Source organism: Panthera uncia, chromosome D4 (genome assembly GCF_023721935.1).
Source record: "Panthera uncia isolate 11264 chromosome D4, Puncia_PCG_1.0, whole genome shotgun sequence".
In the NCBI taxonomy this organism is placed as follows: domain Eukaryota; kingdom Metazoa; phylum Chordata; class Mammalia; order Carnivora; family Felidae; genus Panthera; species Panthera uncia.
In genome coordinates, this window is record NC_064807.1 from 11,336,791 (window position 1) to 11,356,273 (window position 19,483).

General features: G+C 45.2%; 1 protein-coding gene across 27 annotated transcripts in view; it reads left to right on the forward strand.

Annotated features, from left to right (window-relative positions):
* Positions 1-19,483, forward strand: part of PIP5K1B (phosphatidylinositol-4-phosphate 5-kinase type 1 beta) — a 315,659-nt gene that overhangs the window by 163,220 nt on the left and 132,956 nt on the right. For 26 of the 27 annotated variants that reach the window (XM_049633433.1, XM_049633313.1, XM_049633276.1 and 23 more), the window contains 2 exons: positions 8,096-8,226; positions 17,055-17,172. In XM_049633433.1, the coding sequence (XP_049489390.1) occupies positions 8,096-8,226; positions 17,055-17,172 (249 nt within the window). Of the gene's footprint in view, positions 1-2,939; positions 3,358-8,095; positions 8,227-17,054; positions 17,173-19,483 lie in introns of those variants that run through there. The other variant, XM_049633412.1, reaches the window with a different exon arrangement.

The following is a 19,483-nucleotide window of genomic DNA, read 5'->3' on the forward strand; positions in this document are numbered from 1 at the left end:
GTTTGGTAAGGTCTTTATAGATTTTGGATACTAGCCCTTTATCTGATATATCATTTGCAAATATCTTTTCCTATTCCGTCGGTTGCCTAAAAACACATTTTAAAAATATGGTTTAGGGACACCTGGGTGGTTCAGTTGGTTGAGTGTCTGACTCCTGATTTCTTTTCCAGTCATGATCTCACGGTTCATGGGGTCAAGCCCCATGTCGGGTTCTGTGCTGAAAGCATGGAGCCTACTTGGGATTCTCTCTCTTCCTGTCTCAGCCCTTCCTCTGTGTGCGTGTGCACACGCTCTCTCTGTCTCTGTCAAATAAATAAACTTAATTTTGTCAAATATTCTAGATGCAGAGTTGGAATTAGGAATCAATGATAACGAGAGAAAAGATTAGAGAATTTAACCCATAGCTTTCGAGATCCCACCAAGTTGTATTCATATTACCAAATAAAAGGACCACTTGGTTGAGACTCTGGTCACTTCTTTCTTCGAATTCTCTTCTCTTGGTTTCTTGAAAGCCATGTTTTCTTATTTTCTTCCTACTCCTGCCATCACTCCTATGTCACTGCGAAAGGTTCTCCTTTCTGTCTTCTCCCTAAATGTTTCACCAAGCTCCAGGTCCTTCTAGAATACTCCTCTGTCAACCCCCAATGCCATTTATATGTGGAAAACACTTATTCAAAGTTTCAGCCCAAACCTCTCTTCTGAGCTCCTGACTTACATCTTAACATCTCTGACAGGGTGTCTCATTGACACCCTCTTGATCTTCCCCCGAAAATATGTTCTCCTCAGTCTCCCCACCTCAGCCGAGCAAACTCCGTCCTCTCAGTTGCTCCAGAGAACCACCAGGATGTTTCAGGGCTTTGCTCGCCCTCATCACTAGCTCATGGCAAGTCTTAGCTCCTTCCAAAATATCTCTCCCATTCATCTTTCCTGTCCATCTTCTTGTCTATCACCCTCCTTAAGCCGTGGCTCTTTGAGCCACTACAGCAGCCCCCTAACTCCTTTCCCTCTACCCAGCAGCCAGAGCGATCCTTTTGAAATTAGAAAGCTGTTCCTTATCAAAACACACACACACACACACACACACACACACACACACACACACACACAAAACCCTTATCATGGCCGGTAAGGCCCAGATCTGGGGCCAGGGTCTTTCCAGCCTCTAGTTCTCACACTTTCCATGGGGCCCACTGCTGTGTATTTGCCATGCTTTGCTTTCGGGTCCCTGAACTGCTGCTCTTCTCTGCCTGGAAATCTGTTCCCTTGACCTCCTAGTGGGACTCTCAGAGTTCCTTATGGGCCAGGACCCTGTCCAGGCCACTTCTGTATCCCCATTTGTAGAAGAGCACCTGGCATGTGGGGGGCCCCCAGCCAGCCCTTGTCGACAGGACCCGCTGACTGGCCCTTCTTACCTTTCAAGTCTCTGCATGTGTACCGTTCCTCAGGGATGCCTCTCCTAACTCCACCTTTCCAAATTGACCTCCACCCTGTTGGCCTCAGTGACATCACCCTCTTGTTCATATCCCTGACTGCTCTTGTCATTATGTGTGTGAGTCTTTGCCTAATGTCTGTCTCCCCCACCAGACCAGAAGCTCCCATGAGAGCAAGAACATTGTGCTTTTCTCTCCAGCACCAGTGCCTGGCTCAAAGAAAGTTCTCAGATCTCTGTTAAATGAACAAACAGCATCTGACTGAATGGCATTCTGAGGGGAGCTCTTCTCTTTACCTGGGGCAACCCCCCGGGGAAAATGCTAGAAATCAGCCCTGAACTGGAGTATGATCTGCAGAATCATGGCACCCTCACGGTTGGCTATGTCCCAATCCCTACACTTTGTGCATTCGTTAGCTTATATGGAAAAAGGACTTCCCAGATGGGATTTGGTTAAAGATCTTGAGGTGGAAAGATCCTCCTGTACTCTCCTGGCAGGGCCTCATGACAAGGAGGCAGGAGGTTCAGAGTCCACGAAGGCATTGTGACAAGAGCTGAGGTCAGAGAGAGAAAGAGAGTTGAAGATGCTGCTGTCTCTGAAGACGAAGAGGCCCCAAGTCAATGAATGTGGGCGGCTTCGAGAGGCTCAGAAAGGCGAGGAAACGGATTCTCCCCTCAGCTTCCAGAAGGAACACACCCCTACCAGCACCTTGATTTTAGGACTTGTGACCTACAGAACTGTATGATGATAAGTTTGTGTTGAGCACACTCATTTGTGGTAATTTGCTACAGCAGCAGTAGAAACCTGACACACAGAGGGACTGGAGCATTGGTTTGAACAACTGGAAGATGAGAGTGCCCCCCTCTCCCGTTCAGAAGGCTTTAGGTTGCCCACCCATAAACCATCCCATTTCTGTACTCCTACAGCTCGTTTCATGCAATCTTTCCTACTTTCTTTCCCTTTAATTCTACCACTGGGGCAAAGAAGCCTGTGCCTCTGTTCTTGAGTATAGGTTCAGAGATGAGGGGAACACGGACCTGGAGGTAGGGGTTCTCCCTGTCGGACAAGGATTCCCACCTCTCGCTGTGAAGAGGTGTCGCTGAGCTGTTTTTTCATGGCCCAGTCTAAGGCCCCTTGGCAGTGAACATCTCTAATTTAGAATTAGACTCTCTAGGGGCCTGGGTGGCTCAGTCGATTAAGCATCCGACTGCGGCTCGGGTCATGATTGTGAGGTTTGTGAGTTCGAGCCCCTTTTCGGACGGATTCTGTGTCTCCGTCTCTGTCTGCCCCTCCCTTGCTCATACTCTACCTCTCAAAACAAACGTTAAAAAAATTTTTAGAATTAGACTCTCTAGATCTCTGTGTGGTTTTGGAAAAACACATTCTGAAAAAAGAGAACATTAGAGTTTTAGGGCTTCGTGGACCTGTAAGGTCAGCTTGCTCAAAGCATTGTGTGTGTGTGTGTGTGTGTGTGTGTGTGTGTGTGTGTGTGTCTGTCTGTTTGGGAGTGTGAGATCTCTTTTTATATCAAGATGTAGGAGTCCATGGAGGTCAGGAAGGAGTAATACTGTAAGACACGGTTGTTTGTCAAGCTAAAGGGTTTGGACTTAATCCTATAGTGAGGACACCAGGAACCCATTAGAGGGTTTTGCACAAGTGGTGACATGATGAGATCTGTACTTTTGACAAAAATCACTCTGGCATCATCTATATTGGCTCTAATCCCGTAATTAGTTCATCGGAACACCTTGGAGGAGAAAGTGCCGTTGACATGAAATGTTTTCATACTTCCTTTTCAAGCCACCGATACCAGATGGCACATTAAGTGATCCGGTTTCATAGACAATGTGCTGGAGGAAGCAGTCTCCCGTAACCAGTGTCACGTCAGTTAAATCTTACTGTCGTCAGGATCATTGCTTCCCTGATGGTGGGTTTCCATAGATGTTGTCAGATTGTTACTTACCACCATGATTATCTCATTGTGGGAGGACTTTCCGGCTTCAGTCAGATCAGATCGTCTCCAGCAGAAAAATTCAGGCTCGTAAGATAGTGGAAGATGGTGGAGTGCTGAACCAGGCGCCCTCAGAGACCATAGCATCATTCCTGGCTCTCCCACACCCTGGCCAAGGGACTTAGACCCGGTTAATTTCCCAGACCCACGCTGTCTTTAGCTGTCAAATGGGCTTTATAAGCCCTCCCTACCTGCAAAACAGTCGTGAGGATCAAACATTAAAAGATAGCACTTTGAAAACTCGAACCTATCACACAAACCCAGAGCTGACGTTCGTTTTCCTCTTAGGATTCTCGTCAGCCCTGCGCAAGGGTGGGTTAGGGAAGAGGAGCTATGGAAGTATCAGTGGTCTGCTTTCGCGGTCTTCTGTGGTTCTTTTTTCTGACTATGCAAAGCTTTAGAGGTTGTTCTAGTATCTAGGCAACGTGTTGCCTCCACTTAGCCCATGCAAAGTCCTGAATTAAAAATAGGCTCTGTTTCGCTGTGTTCCGAAATCTAGAACTACATGTTCTAAAGGAGTCAAAGGTCCCTGGTGGAGCTCGAAGGGAAAATGGTCATGTCCTAGCGCTGTGAGAGCATCAGCCAAGTCCTACAGAGAAAACTGGAGAGGCTGAGTGTGTGTGGAGCCACGGACTTGTTACTGGGTCGCTGGTCTGTTGGCTGGAATCCCGAAGGACCGAAGAAGGGCTTACGGCACGCAGTTTGCAGGGAAGGAATGTGCTGGTTGTCCAAGAGGAACCACTAGCCCTGTACACGGGTTCTTTGTCACCATCATGGTTTACTAATCTGCTATCCAGAGACACTCCAGGTAGCATTTCAGTTTTACAGTTTTAAAGCACATCTTACGAGTGGCCGTGTTAGAAAATACGACAGCACGGCCCATCCGCCTGCCGTGACTGCTGCCCGCTGGGAGAACTTGAGGTACTGGGTGGTGCCTTTACTGCTGGTGACTCAAGAAACCACATGCCCCAGTGAACACAGACATTCCCAGGAAGTGGGCAAGATGCTTTTTAATTCTCTGCAAATGCATGGGTGCCAAAGCATCGGATTTTACATGGAGGTGGGGAGAAGGAAACCTCAAGACTTCATCCCTCCCTTGGCAGCAAAATACTACACACACCCCCACCGCCGTTGCTGGTGGTGACATTAACAAGTGACATTGACCCGTATTTATACTGGTTTACCAAGCGGTTTACAGCTTTTCTTAGGTTGACTCATGGTTGGGTGTGATTAGAAGCAAATAAAATATTTCAGCCCTGGCATATTAAAAGGAATGGCTTCCGCAGGACTCCTTCCTCTGCTGAGGTCAAACAGCTAGACTTAAGAGGGAACTTCAGACTTGCATCCCAGGCTCATTTTGGGAGCGGGGATGGGGGATGAAAAAACAGATGTGGAAGCATCGTGGGCTTTGCAGCCAGAGTGCCATATCATATGCTAGCGATGGGAGTGGGACAAGTCACTTCACCTCGCTGCGCCTTAAATCCCCACCTGTAAAAAGGGCAAAATCAGGGATCTTGACCTGCTAGGTGACGGTGTAGTTGCTTATAACTTGGACTCCCCACGTGTGAGTTCCACTTGCACCTTGTCACGAGCTGTGTGAGGATAAAAGCACTCAGAAGAGTGCCTGCCACTCAGTGAACGCTCTGTACGTCTGCGCTACGATTACGACAGGTTGTTGTTAAAATTATCATCATTGTGCGTCAAGTACCAGGCGCGAAGTGTTGATCGAAAAAATACGACCTTTTGTTACCATTTCTGTTATGTCTCCCATCAGAGCGCTTGAATTTTAAGGGGGCAGAAAGGAAGGTAATAGCATCACAAGTCTGTTTTTTGGTGTAACTAAACAGACGTCAACAGAGCCCTTTCCCGAATCTTATTCCTTTGAGGATTCAAAATTTACTCTCATGCCATCGGAGAAAGATTTGTCCAGTGTTCCTTAGAGCAAGAGCGAATTCTCGAGCCTCACCCCAGACCTTCAGAATCAGAAAGTCTGGAGATGCAACCCATCGGTCTGCTCTTGATTTTGGCTTGGGTTGGCCATGCCCGTTGACTGTTTTTTTTAAGACTGTTTTTTTTTTAGAGTAGTTGTAGGTTAACAGAAGCATTGAGAAGGTTCAGCGATTTCCCACCTGCTCTCTGCCTCCCACTATCAACATCCTCCCCCACAGGGTTGGGTTTGTTACAATGGATGAACCTACCTTATCACCTGGAGTCCATAGTTTACATCATGGCTCGCTCGTTATGTGTGTTCTGTGGGCTTAGATACCTGTGTCACAGCATGTAGCCATCATTACAGTATCATAAAAGGTGTTTTCCCTGCCCCAAAAACCCTCTGTGTTCTCCCTGTCTTCTCCCAACCCCTGGCAACCGTTGCTGCTTTTCCTGTCTCTGCGGTTTTGCCTTTGTCTCTTTTAAGTATCTCCGTGATTCTCGTGATTCCTAAAGTTTGAAAACACCAGGTATAGACTTCTGCTGCTTTGACCACCTTCTGTAGTTGGGGTTCGAGGAGGAGGGTGGTCAAGAAACCATTGGTTATACTCCCTCATCTGTCTGACAGGTGTCCCGGCCCCAGAAGGACTAGAGGACTGAATTAAGCAGAAATACCGAGAGTTCCGGGTAGCAGTCAGGGGTGGGGAGGGACGAGCGCTTTGAGAGCACAGGACTCTGTTGATGGTTCTGGAACAGAACACGTCGGGGTGTCGGGTCCTCTGGAAAGTGCTGATGTCATATCTTGGGCCATACTGCTCTGAGTGATGGGTAGAAATGCCTTTTGAATTTGTATGTGAGGTTAAAGTGAAGAAAATCCATTTCAGTCTTCCAAAGTCAGAGGTTTTGGTACAAAAGGTCACTGTTGCCAGTTGGTGGCATTGCAGAACTCGGGGAGCGAGAATGAAAATAGCAAACTTTTTTGTTTTTGAAGCCTAGTTGCCCTGGGGGCTTGAGTCCCAGTCTTTCGCCATCTTGCTGCCCTGGAATCTTGAAGAGGCATGTGGAAGAAGAAAAACACCGAGCCACTCTCTGCCTCCTCTAGGAAGGAGGGCAGGGAGTTGTGCTCAGAGTAGGGGGGATATCATATTTGCAGTGGGGTGAACAAGCCACCAAATGATGACTCCGTGGGGAAGGGTTCGTAGAGTTGCAGAGTGGAAGTGACAGAGAAGCTCGGATCGATCCCGGCCTCCGGTTTGATCCTTGATCCTCGATCCTCAGATTTCCTGAATCGTGGAGATAATCCCTTCTTAAAGGCTTCAAAACTGGCTGTATGCATACGGCTCGCAGACCCTTTAAACCTATTTGGATGCCGTTCTGTGATCACAAGCAAAGGACATACAGAACCAAGCTAGGTCGTATATCCTTTCCACCCCACCCCCAACATTGGTGTCCTCTAGCCAAAGTGCCGTGATCCACAGTCACCCGAGGTTGAACCCCAGACAAGCCACTGCAAGCACAGGGCTAGGTCCCCAATAATCACTTGGTGACTTCACCTGAAATGGCCACACTTGCACAAACATTGAGAAGCATGCCTTCTGGGGCACCTGGCTGGCTGGCTGTTAAGTGCCCAACTTCAGCTCAGGTCACGATCTCGCCGTCCGTGAGTTCGAGCCCCGCGTCGGGCTCGGTGCTGACAGCTCAGAGCCTGGAGCCTGCTTTGGATTCTGTGTCTCCCTCTCATTCTGCCCCTCTCCCTCCCTCTCCCAAAAATAAACAAACATTTAAAAGATTAAAAAAAAAAAAAGAGCATGCCTTCTAATTTTCCTAAATTGAGTTACTTTGCTATTTTTCCTATTTTATTGGCTAAAACGACACACACACACACACACACACACACACGTATGTGTATGTATGTGTACACATATATGTATATACATTATTCCCCATTAATGTATATACATTATTCCTACACAGGTCAGTGTAGGAAATTGTGATTGTGGATTCATGGCAAAACTAGTAAGCAATTTCCAAATTAAATTTTATCCAAAGGCTCAAATTACTTTTTGCTGTCTCATTTCTTGTGAAGATAAAGTACTCCTCTTGAGGGCGCCACCTGCGTGGCTCAGTGGGTTGAGCATCCAACTCTTGGTTTTAGCTTAGGTCATGATCCCAGGGTCAAGGGATCAAGCCCTGCGTCCAGCTCTGTGCTGAGCCTAGAGCCTGCTTGGGATTCTCTGTATCTTCCTCTGCCCCTCTCCCCCACTTGCGCGCGTGCACATGCTCTCTCACGCGCTCTCTCTCTCTCTCTCTCTCAAATTAAATAAGAAAATACACTTCCTGATCCATAGGTGTGTTATAGAACTTCAGATTTTTAAAAAATGTGGCTATACCATTTCTTTTTTGGTACAAATTAGAATACCATGTGTTGAAAGCATCCTACCAAATTTCTAAGCTCTTACTAACAGAAAGGTGGAGATTTGGGACTGTAATTTGACCTTAGAAATATTTGTAGGAAATACTACCACAAGAATAATTTCATATCAAGAAGGGCCCTTAATAGACCCACCGTCAAGAGAAGGAACCTGTCCTGTTTCCAAACCCAGCTTCCTCACGGTTGAGGAACAAGAAAGAAAATCTAACCCCCTTTTCCTGTTTCTGCTGCTTGTGACCTTGAACAAGGCCCTGACTGTTGAGGCTGACCCTGAGACCCTTGTTTTCTTTGCAGACTGCATCATCTGCTATCAAAGGTGCTATTCAGCTGGGGATAGGATACACCGTGGGCAATCTCACTTCGAAGCCGGATAGAGATGTTCTCATGCAAGACTTTTACGTGGTGGAAAGTGTGTTCCTACCCAGGTAAGAACGTTTCTGTTTGTGAGGATTTCCATGCTAAAGAACCTTCCTGGTGGCCTCTCCACATCGAAGACTTTCCTACCAGTGAATGGGTACATGCACGCGTTGGGTCTTTAACAGGCCCAGAAGCAGCACCAAGGATTGTCACTTTCCCTTGTGCCACGTGGGTTGCGTTTATTTTTATAGGGAGACGGTAAGTAGGTTCTATGTAATGATGGTAACGCCTGGAAGATTGTATAAAGATTTGAGATTCGACGGGAAGGAGTGCACTACTCAGAGTAGTGTCTGTGTAGCGTTAGAAAAAGAGGGCATCCGCTCTGGAAAGCAGTGTGGAGGTTCCTCAAAAATTAAAAATAGACCTACCCTAAGACCCAGCAATAGCGCTGCTAGGAATTGACCCAAGGGATACAGGAGGGCTGACGCACAGGGGCACTTGTACCCCGATGTTTAGAGCAGCCCTTTCAACAACAGCCAAATGATGGAAAGAGCCTAAATGTCCATCAACGGATGAATGGATAAAGAAACTGTGGTTTATACACACAATGGAGTACTACGTGGCAATGAGAAAGAATGAAATATGGCCCTTTGTAGCAACGTGGATGGAACTGGAGAGTGTTATGCTAAGTGAAATAAATCATACAGAGAAAGACAGATACCATATGTGTTCACTCTTATGTGCATCCTGAGAAACTTAACAGAAACTCATGGGGGAGGGGAAGGAAAAAAAAAAAAAAGGAGGTTAGAGTGGGAGAGAGCCAAAGCATAAGAGACTCTTAAAAACTGAGAACAAACTGAGGGTTGATGGGGGGTGGGAGGGAGGGGAGGGTGGGCGATCGATATTGAGGAGGGCACCTTTTGGGATGAGCACTGGGTGTGGTATGGAAACCAATTTGACAATAAACTTCATATATTGAAAAATAAATAAACACATCTTCCAAAGTTTAAAAAAAAAAAAAAGAAAAAGAGGGCATCTGAGAAGCAACGGCTGATGCCAGGATTTTGCGGCCCGTCATTCACAAGACGGGCTGGGGGCCCGCAGTTGGGCCTCCTATCTGGGTTCAGTCGCGTAGCTCTTCCTCCGTGAGGCCTTCAACTTAGCTCTCCTCCAGAAAACTTAGGAGAATCCCGCCCGTTTGACACCATAGGTGGTGTCAGAAACACCCCGGTTGACCCTACAGGTCACCTCCAACTCGATCGTGTTTTGGGGGGGAAATCCGTTCAACAAATCAATCTGGGGCGGATGGTGGAGACAGTTGCGTATCTGTGTGAATACACGCGATGCCACAGAACTGGCCACTTACAGGTGGTTTAAATGGTAAGGCTTCTGTTACGTATTCTTTGCCAAAAGAAAGTAAATAAGTTAAAATGTGTTAAGTCTCGTGCTAGCTTAGGATAGGAAGAGAAGTAATCGTTATTAAGTTGGAAATGTCCCCGCGACTGCAATGGCCTAGCAAATAAAAACTCAGCTATTTGACTTGGGGGTGCAGGGCAGTCGCTTTGTCTTCGGGGCTCTGCGGATAAATGTGTAAGACACAGTTACATTTTAAAATATAAGTATTGCTCCCCAAACGAAGCCACTTTGGGTATGAGTTGTTACTTACTGGGCTCGGGTGAGAATGGCTGGGGAGAGCCTTTGACCCTCAGTATCTTCGTTGCTTTATTTTTTTTTTCAAGTCTTCAGGGAAATGGTACTTAAATTCATCTCTACATCTAGTTGTCAACTGTCCCGAAATCAACCCATTAGGTGGTGAACCGAGACAGCCTAGTTTTGCTTTAAATGCTCTTGGTTGAAGAATACAGTAGATCTATCAGGAATTTTGAAGGTTGCTTCTCTAGGGTCCTGGGCAGCCACCAGAGCTAGCTTCCAGACAATGAGAACAGTGACAGGTGCTCCGTGTCTGCTGGTCTCTTCTACCCACCGTGTCCAATCAACAGAGCCAGCTTTGGACGGGCCCCGGGGAAAAGCGGGGCCCGAGCATATGGGCCCCAGACCAGCACCCTCAGGATCACGTTGAACTTTGTTAAGAAGTCAGATCCTTGGGCCCCACCCACATCAACTGAATCAGGAACTTCGGGGATGGGCCCGAGAAATCTATTGAACCATCCTTCCAGGAGATTCTAAGCACATAATTGTTGGAGAACCACTGACCTCGCGTGTGACTTCCCATGTGACAGGGATGATCTTTCTCGTAGCTACCAAATTTTGTTCTTGGAGTTCTTACGTGATTTTTGCAACTAATGTTAAACTCCAGATGACTTTTCAGCAAACACCTAAAATATCAAAATTACATCTGTGTCCCAAGTAAATTATGCGTGACACTCTATGAGATACTTTACAACAAGGAGCATGTAACTAGGTTTTCATGAGCTCTTTCTTGGTGCCATGAATCCTTCTGTTCGTGGATGACTTATTAAAAGCATACTGTATCTTGATGATTAAGGCAAAACGAGGTCTCCTTTTTCTTCAGTAGAAAAGCCAACAGTGTCGATGCCTAGAATTTGTGTCTTTGACCTTCACCCTCTAGGCCATGGAGAAGCATCAGCCCCTGTGTGGCACCCATGTCGCTGGGGGAGGGGAGGCTTAGCTAATGACCCTATTGGGAGGAACCCACTGTCATTTAAAATGTATCATTTTAACATATATATAGCTTTTTAAGCATCAGTGTGATAGGAAGCATTTGATGCAGACAAGAATTTCTTTTAGCAAATGCCATATTGTTTTTTTTAAGATAACATACACACTCTGGATGTGTTTCCATGAAAACGGAAGAAACGGATGTGGGTCTTGCCTCAGTTTCCTCATCTGGGCTGTTCGTTAATTTTGCCAAGGGACTGAGCCCAGCTCTTCTCAGTGGAGGTGATATTGGCTCTTTTGGATAAGACAACACTTTGTGCCAGGGTACACGTGTTAGGATATTTGTCACCCCCGAGACCTTGCCAGTAATATCTATCTCTTGGTTACTCTTGCAGCCACAAAGCTCCCACAGAGTGATGAGTCAATTCAGTACCTTGGCCATGGCGACCGTTCCATGGATATAGACCCCCTGTGAAAATTAACAAACTGTACTTTATGTCAGCTACACATCCGTAAAGCTGCCAGATAAAGTTTCCTCCCTGGCCATCCATAAACTCCCACACTTGCCTGGAGACAGGAGGAAGGGGGAGGAGGTGGGCAGGACTGTCTCTGACCGTCCAAGTCTTTGATGGCTCTAAAACGCAATGAATCTATCTGGGTCATAGAGAAAACTCATTGCATTGGGTGTCTTGAGATGTTCTAAGTTACTGCCACTGTCTCCCTTAGCAACGAAATGTGTCATGTTTGTTTGTTTACTTATTTCAAAGTGGTTCACAGTTATTTTTAGATATTATATCCTGTTCCACACATCATTTCATTTTGTAGATGGAAAAAAAAAAAGCCGCTGGACTTGGGATTTGAAGGATGATAGAAAATCCCTTTCAACAGGGGCGCCTGCGTGGCTCAGTCGGTTAAGCGTCCAGCTTTGGCTCAGGTCATGATCTCATGGTTTGTGGGTTCGTGCCCCGTGTCGGGCTCTGTGCTGACAGCTCAGAGCCTGGATCCTGCTTCGGACTCTGTGTCTGCCTCTCTCTCTGCCCCTCCCCTGCTCGTGCTCTGTCTCTAAAAAATTCAATAAAACGTTAAAAAAAAATTGTTTTTAATCCCTTTCAACAATCTGGTCCCATGATCTTCCAAAGTCAATGTAGATTAGTAAGAGAGCTATGACCACATCGTAATCTTTTGATCCCAGGTTCTGCAGTGCAATCAGAAACTCAAGGTTGTAGATAAAATGGCATGTGTAAAGGGACTAGGAAGAAAGAGGAGGATGTTTTCTAATGTTTTGCCATGCAAACTTGACCCTGAACCGCCCATAGTTTAACTGACATAACATTTATATGATACAGCATATAGCATTAACTTATTGTTACTATCTTTCAACTTTACCCAAAAATCCATTTTACAGATGGAGTAACTGAGGCCCGGAGACAGGAAGTGTCTTAACCCAAAGCTATACAACCAATAAATGGTGATGTCAGGATTTGAACTCAGGGACAGCCGACCCTAAAGTTTTGTTTTTCCTTACACCGTGGCAAGAAAGCACAGTAACAATAGTTCCGCTTGTTTGAATCAGAGAAAGTACCCAGCTTCCACCTTAGAAAGTTTTCCCTCCAGCCCCTTGACAAGCAGCTTTAATCCTGTCCTCCGTTCCGCTTCAAGAGACGCCATCCCGGCTTTGTCTGCAATGGAAAATAGGGCTTGAAAGCTGGCAGTAAAAGTTTATATATCTTTCCATATTCAAGAGTAATCATCTACCCAAAGAATTTATAAAAGTCTCTTGCATTTTAATCTCCTCCCTCATAAAATGGAGTTCAGTTTGGTGAACACAGATTGCTCTCTGTATGCACTCTTGGAGGTGGATGGGAATAGCCAAGGGATACCCTCATTGGGCAGAGAATTACCCAGAACTGCTGTGAGGGTGTGACATTTTTCTACGTGGCAGGCAAGCATAGAGGTCAGCAGTTCATGTGAGCATTGCCAGATTTCAGTGCTAGATGTTAAGGTTTTGACAGATGAGGCAACTGCCTGCATTTCAAATAATACTGACGTAAACTCATCCAAGAACCCATCTGTCTCTTACCATGGGTCAGCACACTCCAGCCCATGGGACAGACCTGGCTCCTTGCCCCTTTTTGTTAATAAAGTTGCCTTGGAACACAGCCACATCCATTCATTTACATATTGTCTGTTTTCCCACAGCAGTAGAGCTGAGTGGTTGCAACAGAGATTCTTTTTTTTTAATTTTTTTTAATGTTTATTCATTTTTGAGACAGAGACAGAGCATGAATGGGGGAGGGTCAGAGAGAGAGGGAGACACAAAATCTGAAACAGGCTTCAGGCTCTGAGCATTCAGCACAGAGCCCGACATGGGGCTCAAACTCACGGACCGCGAGATCATGACCTGAGCCGAAGTCGGACGCCCAACCGACTGAGCCACCCAGGTGCCCCACAACAGAGATTTCTTAAAGGATTGCCAGCCCCTCATCGGTACAGACATTCTCTAGCCCGTCTACTGTGTGGGTGGATAACACACAAATCATCAAAGAGGATGCGTGGCTATTTCTGGACAAGCCAACCAGGATGATGTCCTTCCAAGTCAAAACTCTTCAAATATTCGTTCAACGTTTATGGGGTAGGGACGGGGAGACACCGATTTCCTACTCATAAAAGGCGCATACCTCTTCCTTTAGTTCCAGATAAGAGGTTTATTGTGTGTAGTGATTGTTATATAACATTGTAACTTACTTGAAATTGCCTTCAAACACTATTTCCCAGGATGGTACCAACTACTTGGGAAGTTCAGCATATAGACAGTGATATCCCGTGTTCCAAGTACATGACCGCCCAGGATGCAGTATTTGGTTGTGGAGTTTAAGCTGCTTTCATCTGCTGATTTTTAAAGATTGGCTGTTAGCTGGCTGGCCTTAAAAGATGGTGTGGCCTTCTGGGTGTCTCAGTCGGCTAAACGTCTGACCTCTGCTCAGGTCATGATCTCACGGTTCGCAAGTTCAAGCCCCGCATCGGGCTCTGTGCTGACAGCTCGGAGCCTGGAGCCTGCTTCGGAGTCTGTCTCTCCCTCTCTGTCTATACCTCCCATACTTGGGCTCTGTCTCTGTCTCTCTCTCAAAAAATAAATAAAACACGAATCTAATGTTCTCATCTTGTTTGTTCCTGACCAGCTTAGGCCATTACTGTTGTTGTTTTTTTTTTTTTTTTTTTTACCTGCTAAATGGGAATCGCCAGGTAGTGGCTAGTGCTTCCTTCAGACTTCAACATTGTATAATTCTAAACGTCCATTGCCACTAAGAAATACGTTTTTGTAAATTTGTTTAATGTTTATCTTTGAGAGACAGGAAGAGACAGAGCACGAGCAGGGGAGGGGGAGAGAGGGAGGGAGACACAGAGTCCGAAGCAGGCTCCAGGCTCCGAGCGGCCAGCACAGAGCCTGACACGGTGCTCGAACCCACGAACCGTGAGATCAGGACCCGAGCCAGAGTCGGACGCTTCACCGACTGAGCCACCCAGGCGTCCTGAGAAATACATATTTTTAGATTTAATAATAGCAGTGGTGGGGCGCCTGGGTGGCTCAGTCGGTGGAGCATCCAACTCTTGGTTTCAGCTCAGGTCATGGTCTCACAGTTGTGAGATTCTCGCTTAAGATTCTCTCCCAGTCTTGGTCCCCCAACTGCATAAGAATAAGCCATTTGAAGAAAAACACCAAGGAGTAGAACACGGGGGTTTTATCTTACTGTGTGAACATTGAAGCTAATGTCATGCATTCTAATGGAATCAATGACTTTGATTGCATGAGCTACCAAGGACAGAAGAGGGTGGAAGAAATAAGAAACTGGCAACACTCTCAGCCCCCTGAAAGCAGCCCGATTCGGAACCCAAGGATCTGTACTTGCTTTTACTTGTTTGCAAGGGGGCGGAGGCATGTCAGTGGTCACTTTGAGCCTCTTTGATTTTCTCTCTTATTTCTGCCCAGCCAGCATTTTCAAGTTACTCCATGTCCTAGGAGTTCCAGAATTATTCCTCTTGACAATCCCATAGGACCTGGAACTGAGTACATGTCCCCTGAGACGTCTCAAAATACCGACTGAGGAAATGTTCGGATGCGATGTCCGGGCAGCACATGTGCATTGTGAATATTCAACTATTCTCGCTTCAGGAAACAGCAGCTGTTCAGATGAGTAGGTGATTTGGGGCCGTTTCACACACGGAGCTGATGCAGAGGTGACGGCTCTTATCCCGGGCAGTCCCGGTCCCTGCACCACTGCCCTGAAGGGCAAGCCTTGCTGCTGCCTTAGTGCAAGCTTCACCTCTGCAGATAAGATGTATTATCTGATGTCAAGCCCTGACAATACAAGCCAACTACTTCCGCTGGAAGTCACCAGAAGAAGCCGTCATCTGTGACCACGCGAGAGGAAGAACTGGCCGAAGTGGATATATTGAATAGATAATCTCCTAAATAGCTTTCAAGGGTGATTTTTGACGATGATGGGTTTTTTTTTAACTAATTAATTTTGAAATTCCAGTGTAATTAGCATACAGTGTTATGCTGATTTCAGGGGTACAATATAGTGATTCAGTAATTCTATGCATTAGTCAGTGCTCATCAGGATAAGTGTACTTTTTAATCCCCATCACCTATTTCACCCCTGCCCCCAGCTGCTTCCCCCTCGGGAGACCATCAGTTGTCTATAATGAAGAGTCTGTTTCTTGGTTTGTCTCTTTTCTTTGTTCGTTTGTTTTTTCAATTCCACATAATGAGTGAAATCATACGGTATTTGTGATTCTCTGACTTGCTTCACTTAGCATAATACTCTCTACATCCATTCACATTGTTGGAAATGGCAACATTTCATTCTTTTTATGGCTGTTGTATTCCATTGTATCTGTCTATATCTCTAGACTATCGTGATTTTTCTTTTTTTTTTTTTTTTTTACCTTACCTGGTGAGTTTTGAACCTAACCTTCAGGTAAGAATCAACTTTACTATTTTACCATTTGTCTTAAAAACTCACTGTTTTATTCAGAAACTACTTACTGTCAGTGATGTGCTGGGTACCAATACAAAAATCTGTACAAAAATCTGGCTGCCATGGACACAGTTAAACTGTTGTAGGTTCCAAGTGTTTGTTGCATGCTGAAAGCGTTTTTCTTTGCACAGGCTTACTCGTATCCATAAAAATTAGACCATGACAGAGTTGCCTTAGAGCCTCAGTGACCCACTTAGAATGTGGTAAAGAGAGATCTTGAACCTCTCTACAAAATTGTATTAATCTACTGAATTGTTCTCATTTTTCACAATGAAAACTTTTAAGTACAGGTGGATTAGGTGGCTTGTCGGATGTTGGGTGAGATATATTATAGTTGTAGTCAAAGACTAAAATGAATGATAAACATCAAAATTCAGGCTAGTGGATGCCTCTAAGGAGAAAGAGAGTTTTATGATTAATAAAAAGTATAGAAGGCAGTTCAACTGTACAGATAATATTTTATTTCTTAAGCAGCATTTTAGATTCATGAGTATTCACTGGTTTATTTCTTTATACCTTTTATGTGTCATAAATATTGCACAAAAATTTTCAAAGATGAACCCAGAAGAGGGGGGAAAAAAGATAATGATGTCTCTGGGAATGCACATCAGGGTTTTAAAATCGCTAAAATATTTAAGGTCTCTTTTCCTATAAATATGGATGTAAGAAATAGTTCAGATTCAGGACTCCCCCATTTCCAGTGTGATGATTTTGTGAGTGACATTTTTAAAACCATTTCACTTATTCCTAGTTTAAAATCTTTATCCGATGTTTATGGTCCAAAAAAAAATGCATTTTTCAAATCATTCCATGCACTAAGCCCTGAATCTTCTACCTAAAGCATTACAACTGGTTTCACTGGGGACGATGGAAAATCACAGGAGGAAAGTCACAGGCACAGGGGGATGATGAAGAATTTTCAGGCTGAAGACACACTGGGATTGGCAGGGAATATGGGCTTGGAGTGGCCCCTGCTGACTTAGCATCTGGTTTGACCTGATGGCCATTGCCCTTGGACATGAGCTTAGAGAGACCCTCAACTGGGGTATGTTTTTCTAACAGGGAAACTGGCCCGGGACTAGTAGAACTACAATTTGAAGTCAAAATTGTCTTTACTAATTCATTCATTCATTCATATTCTCTCTCTCTCTCTCTCTCTCTCTCTCTCTCTCTCTCTCGCTTTTTTTTTTTTTTTTTTAATATTTTAACTGCAGTGAAGGGAGCAATCTGACCCCAGCACATCATTACCCAGACTTCAGATTTAAGACCTATGCTCCACTGGCATTCCGATATTTCAGAGAACTTTTTGGTATCAAGCCTGATGATTACTTGGTAAGAACCTGTCGTTTTCCTTCCTTCTTCAGAAACGTGTGATCTAAACATTTGTCTCGTAGCAACAGCGACAAGTCGTGTGTGTCTCTTATTTTAAAATGCTCTGGAGCCTCGTAAAAGGTCCAAGTTTTATAATGATGATAAATTTAGCTTCAGGCAACATGATTTGACTCTGCAGCCCTTACTGATAACTACAGAATCTGCTATGGTAATTGATATTTAAATAACTGTGGTGTTGGTTTCTACGTCAGATCATTATTCTAACAGATATAATTAGTTATAAATACTCCTGTGAATTTTGCTGATTGCATTCTACTTGAAAGCCTTCCTGTTTTAATTGCCTTATTTATTCCATTCATCTCAAACCTGCCTTGGCCTGCAACCGTATTCACCTTGACCTACAATTTGAACAGGATTTTAAAGGTGCTGGATAGGCTTGTTCTCAACATCTTTTGATGCAAGCTCTTTTTAAATGTGTTTTTATTTGGTGCAAGGGCATATTTTATCCTTAGAATTGTCGTTTCTGTCCATCATCTTTCTGGCACGCAGCAGGTGTAACACAACAGCTTTTTTGTGAGGTAGTCTGATCTGACCTCCTGCTCGAGGAACCCGGAACTTCCTTTTTGTTTCAAGAGAAAAATGGTTTATTTCATAATTTGATCACTGTTAACACCCTGGGGCTCTTCACAATCCGTTTTCAAGAAGCTGTAGGAAGGATGCCATCAAATATTTATTGTTCGTCCTTTCCTGAATGATCTTAATAAGACTTGAGCCAGATCCTGAATAAAGCTTTGCACGGGAAGTATAGCAACATTTATCACTAGGAACAGAGACTATCGAAAGTGCATTGTATAATTTGGCTGAGATGCACATAATAAAATTCAAAGCTCATTCTCTTCTGCGCGGATGAAAACCTGAGCGTGACCCTCTTCTTTTTTTTTTTTTTTTTTTCAGCTTTTATTGTAACTCCAGTTAACGTGCTGTGTTACATTAGTTTCAGGTGTATAATATGGTGATTCACCACTTGCATACATCACCTGCGGCCAGCACAGCAGGTGCACTCCTTAATCCCCATCACCTGCTTCCCCCACCCCCACCTCCACCCCTCTCCCCTCAGGTATGACTCTCTTCTTTAGTTGAGCCCTAAGAAACTCATATGACTTCTGCTCAGTGAGATGATGCTGGCTCCTCAAGGCACGTTACCAAGACTTCACAGGGCAGTGAGAACTGAGTAAAAGTCCCTGGGCAGTCCTGCTCCCCTTAAATGTGTCCATCCAGGTAGCTTTCTGCCTCGCCACGCCCCTTGAGCTGTGATGTCAGGTGTCTCTACCCAGCCTGCCCTCCCCAGCTACTCCAGTGCACGAACCCATGCGTGGGGGTGGGGGGGGTGGGTATGGGGGGTGTGGATAGGTACTAGAGAAGATTCTTTGGTTTCTGACCATTCTCTCATTACTGAGTGTCACTGTCATTCAGGAAACATGTTGATGGAACTCAGTGGGGTCTTGATGCTGTTTTATTGAAAATGAGATTGTGCTCTCATCTGCCACACATTAGAAATCAGTTGGGTTCTCCTTCTGAATTTCCTTGAGCTTCTGCTAACCGTGGAGATGGCATTTGCTTGCATTTCATAGCACAGATCCCGTCATTGTGATGAGATGGCCAACTGCCTCCCCTTCACCTGTAGGTCTGTCTTTGGCCCTCCTGGGGCCACTGAGCTACAGGCTGGGAAGGCAATTTTCGCGCTCATTCTGTCCGGCAAAAGGGCTTTCTTGGGGGAAGGCCTTTTTCTGATCAACGGGGCCACGGCTTACAGAGTTTCCTAGTGAGCCTTTAAGCTGGCAAAGTTACTTTCATCACGGGGTTCGAGTGTGTACAGAGGAGCCCAGGAGACTAAGCTGATGGCTTTGCAGAGCAGAAGTCTTCCTTCATGGAGCTGGCAAAAGGTAGATTAATCGATCATCGGATACTTCGAACGCTTATGCAACAAAAATACTTTGCCACCGATTATAGGGAAATTTGAAAGTTAGAAGCCATGACCCTCAGGGAACTTAGAATCCAACCGGCAAGATGACTTTATGTGGGCGAAACATCAGTTCTACCAGACAGCAAATAAAAAGACTAGAGGGAAATAGCAAACAGTCCAGGATTTCAGAGGAGGGAGGGGGTCGGTCTCTCTCTGTCGCATAGAGGATTAGGAGGGCGTGAAATGGTTTAGCTCTAGTGACTTAGAAATTGGAAGGGATTTGAGTCGGAGGGAAAGAAGGGAAGTTGACTGCACATTTGATGATGTTGAGCAGTAATGTTTTTGGTG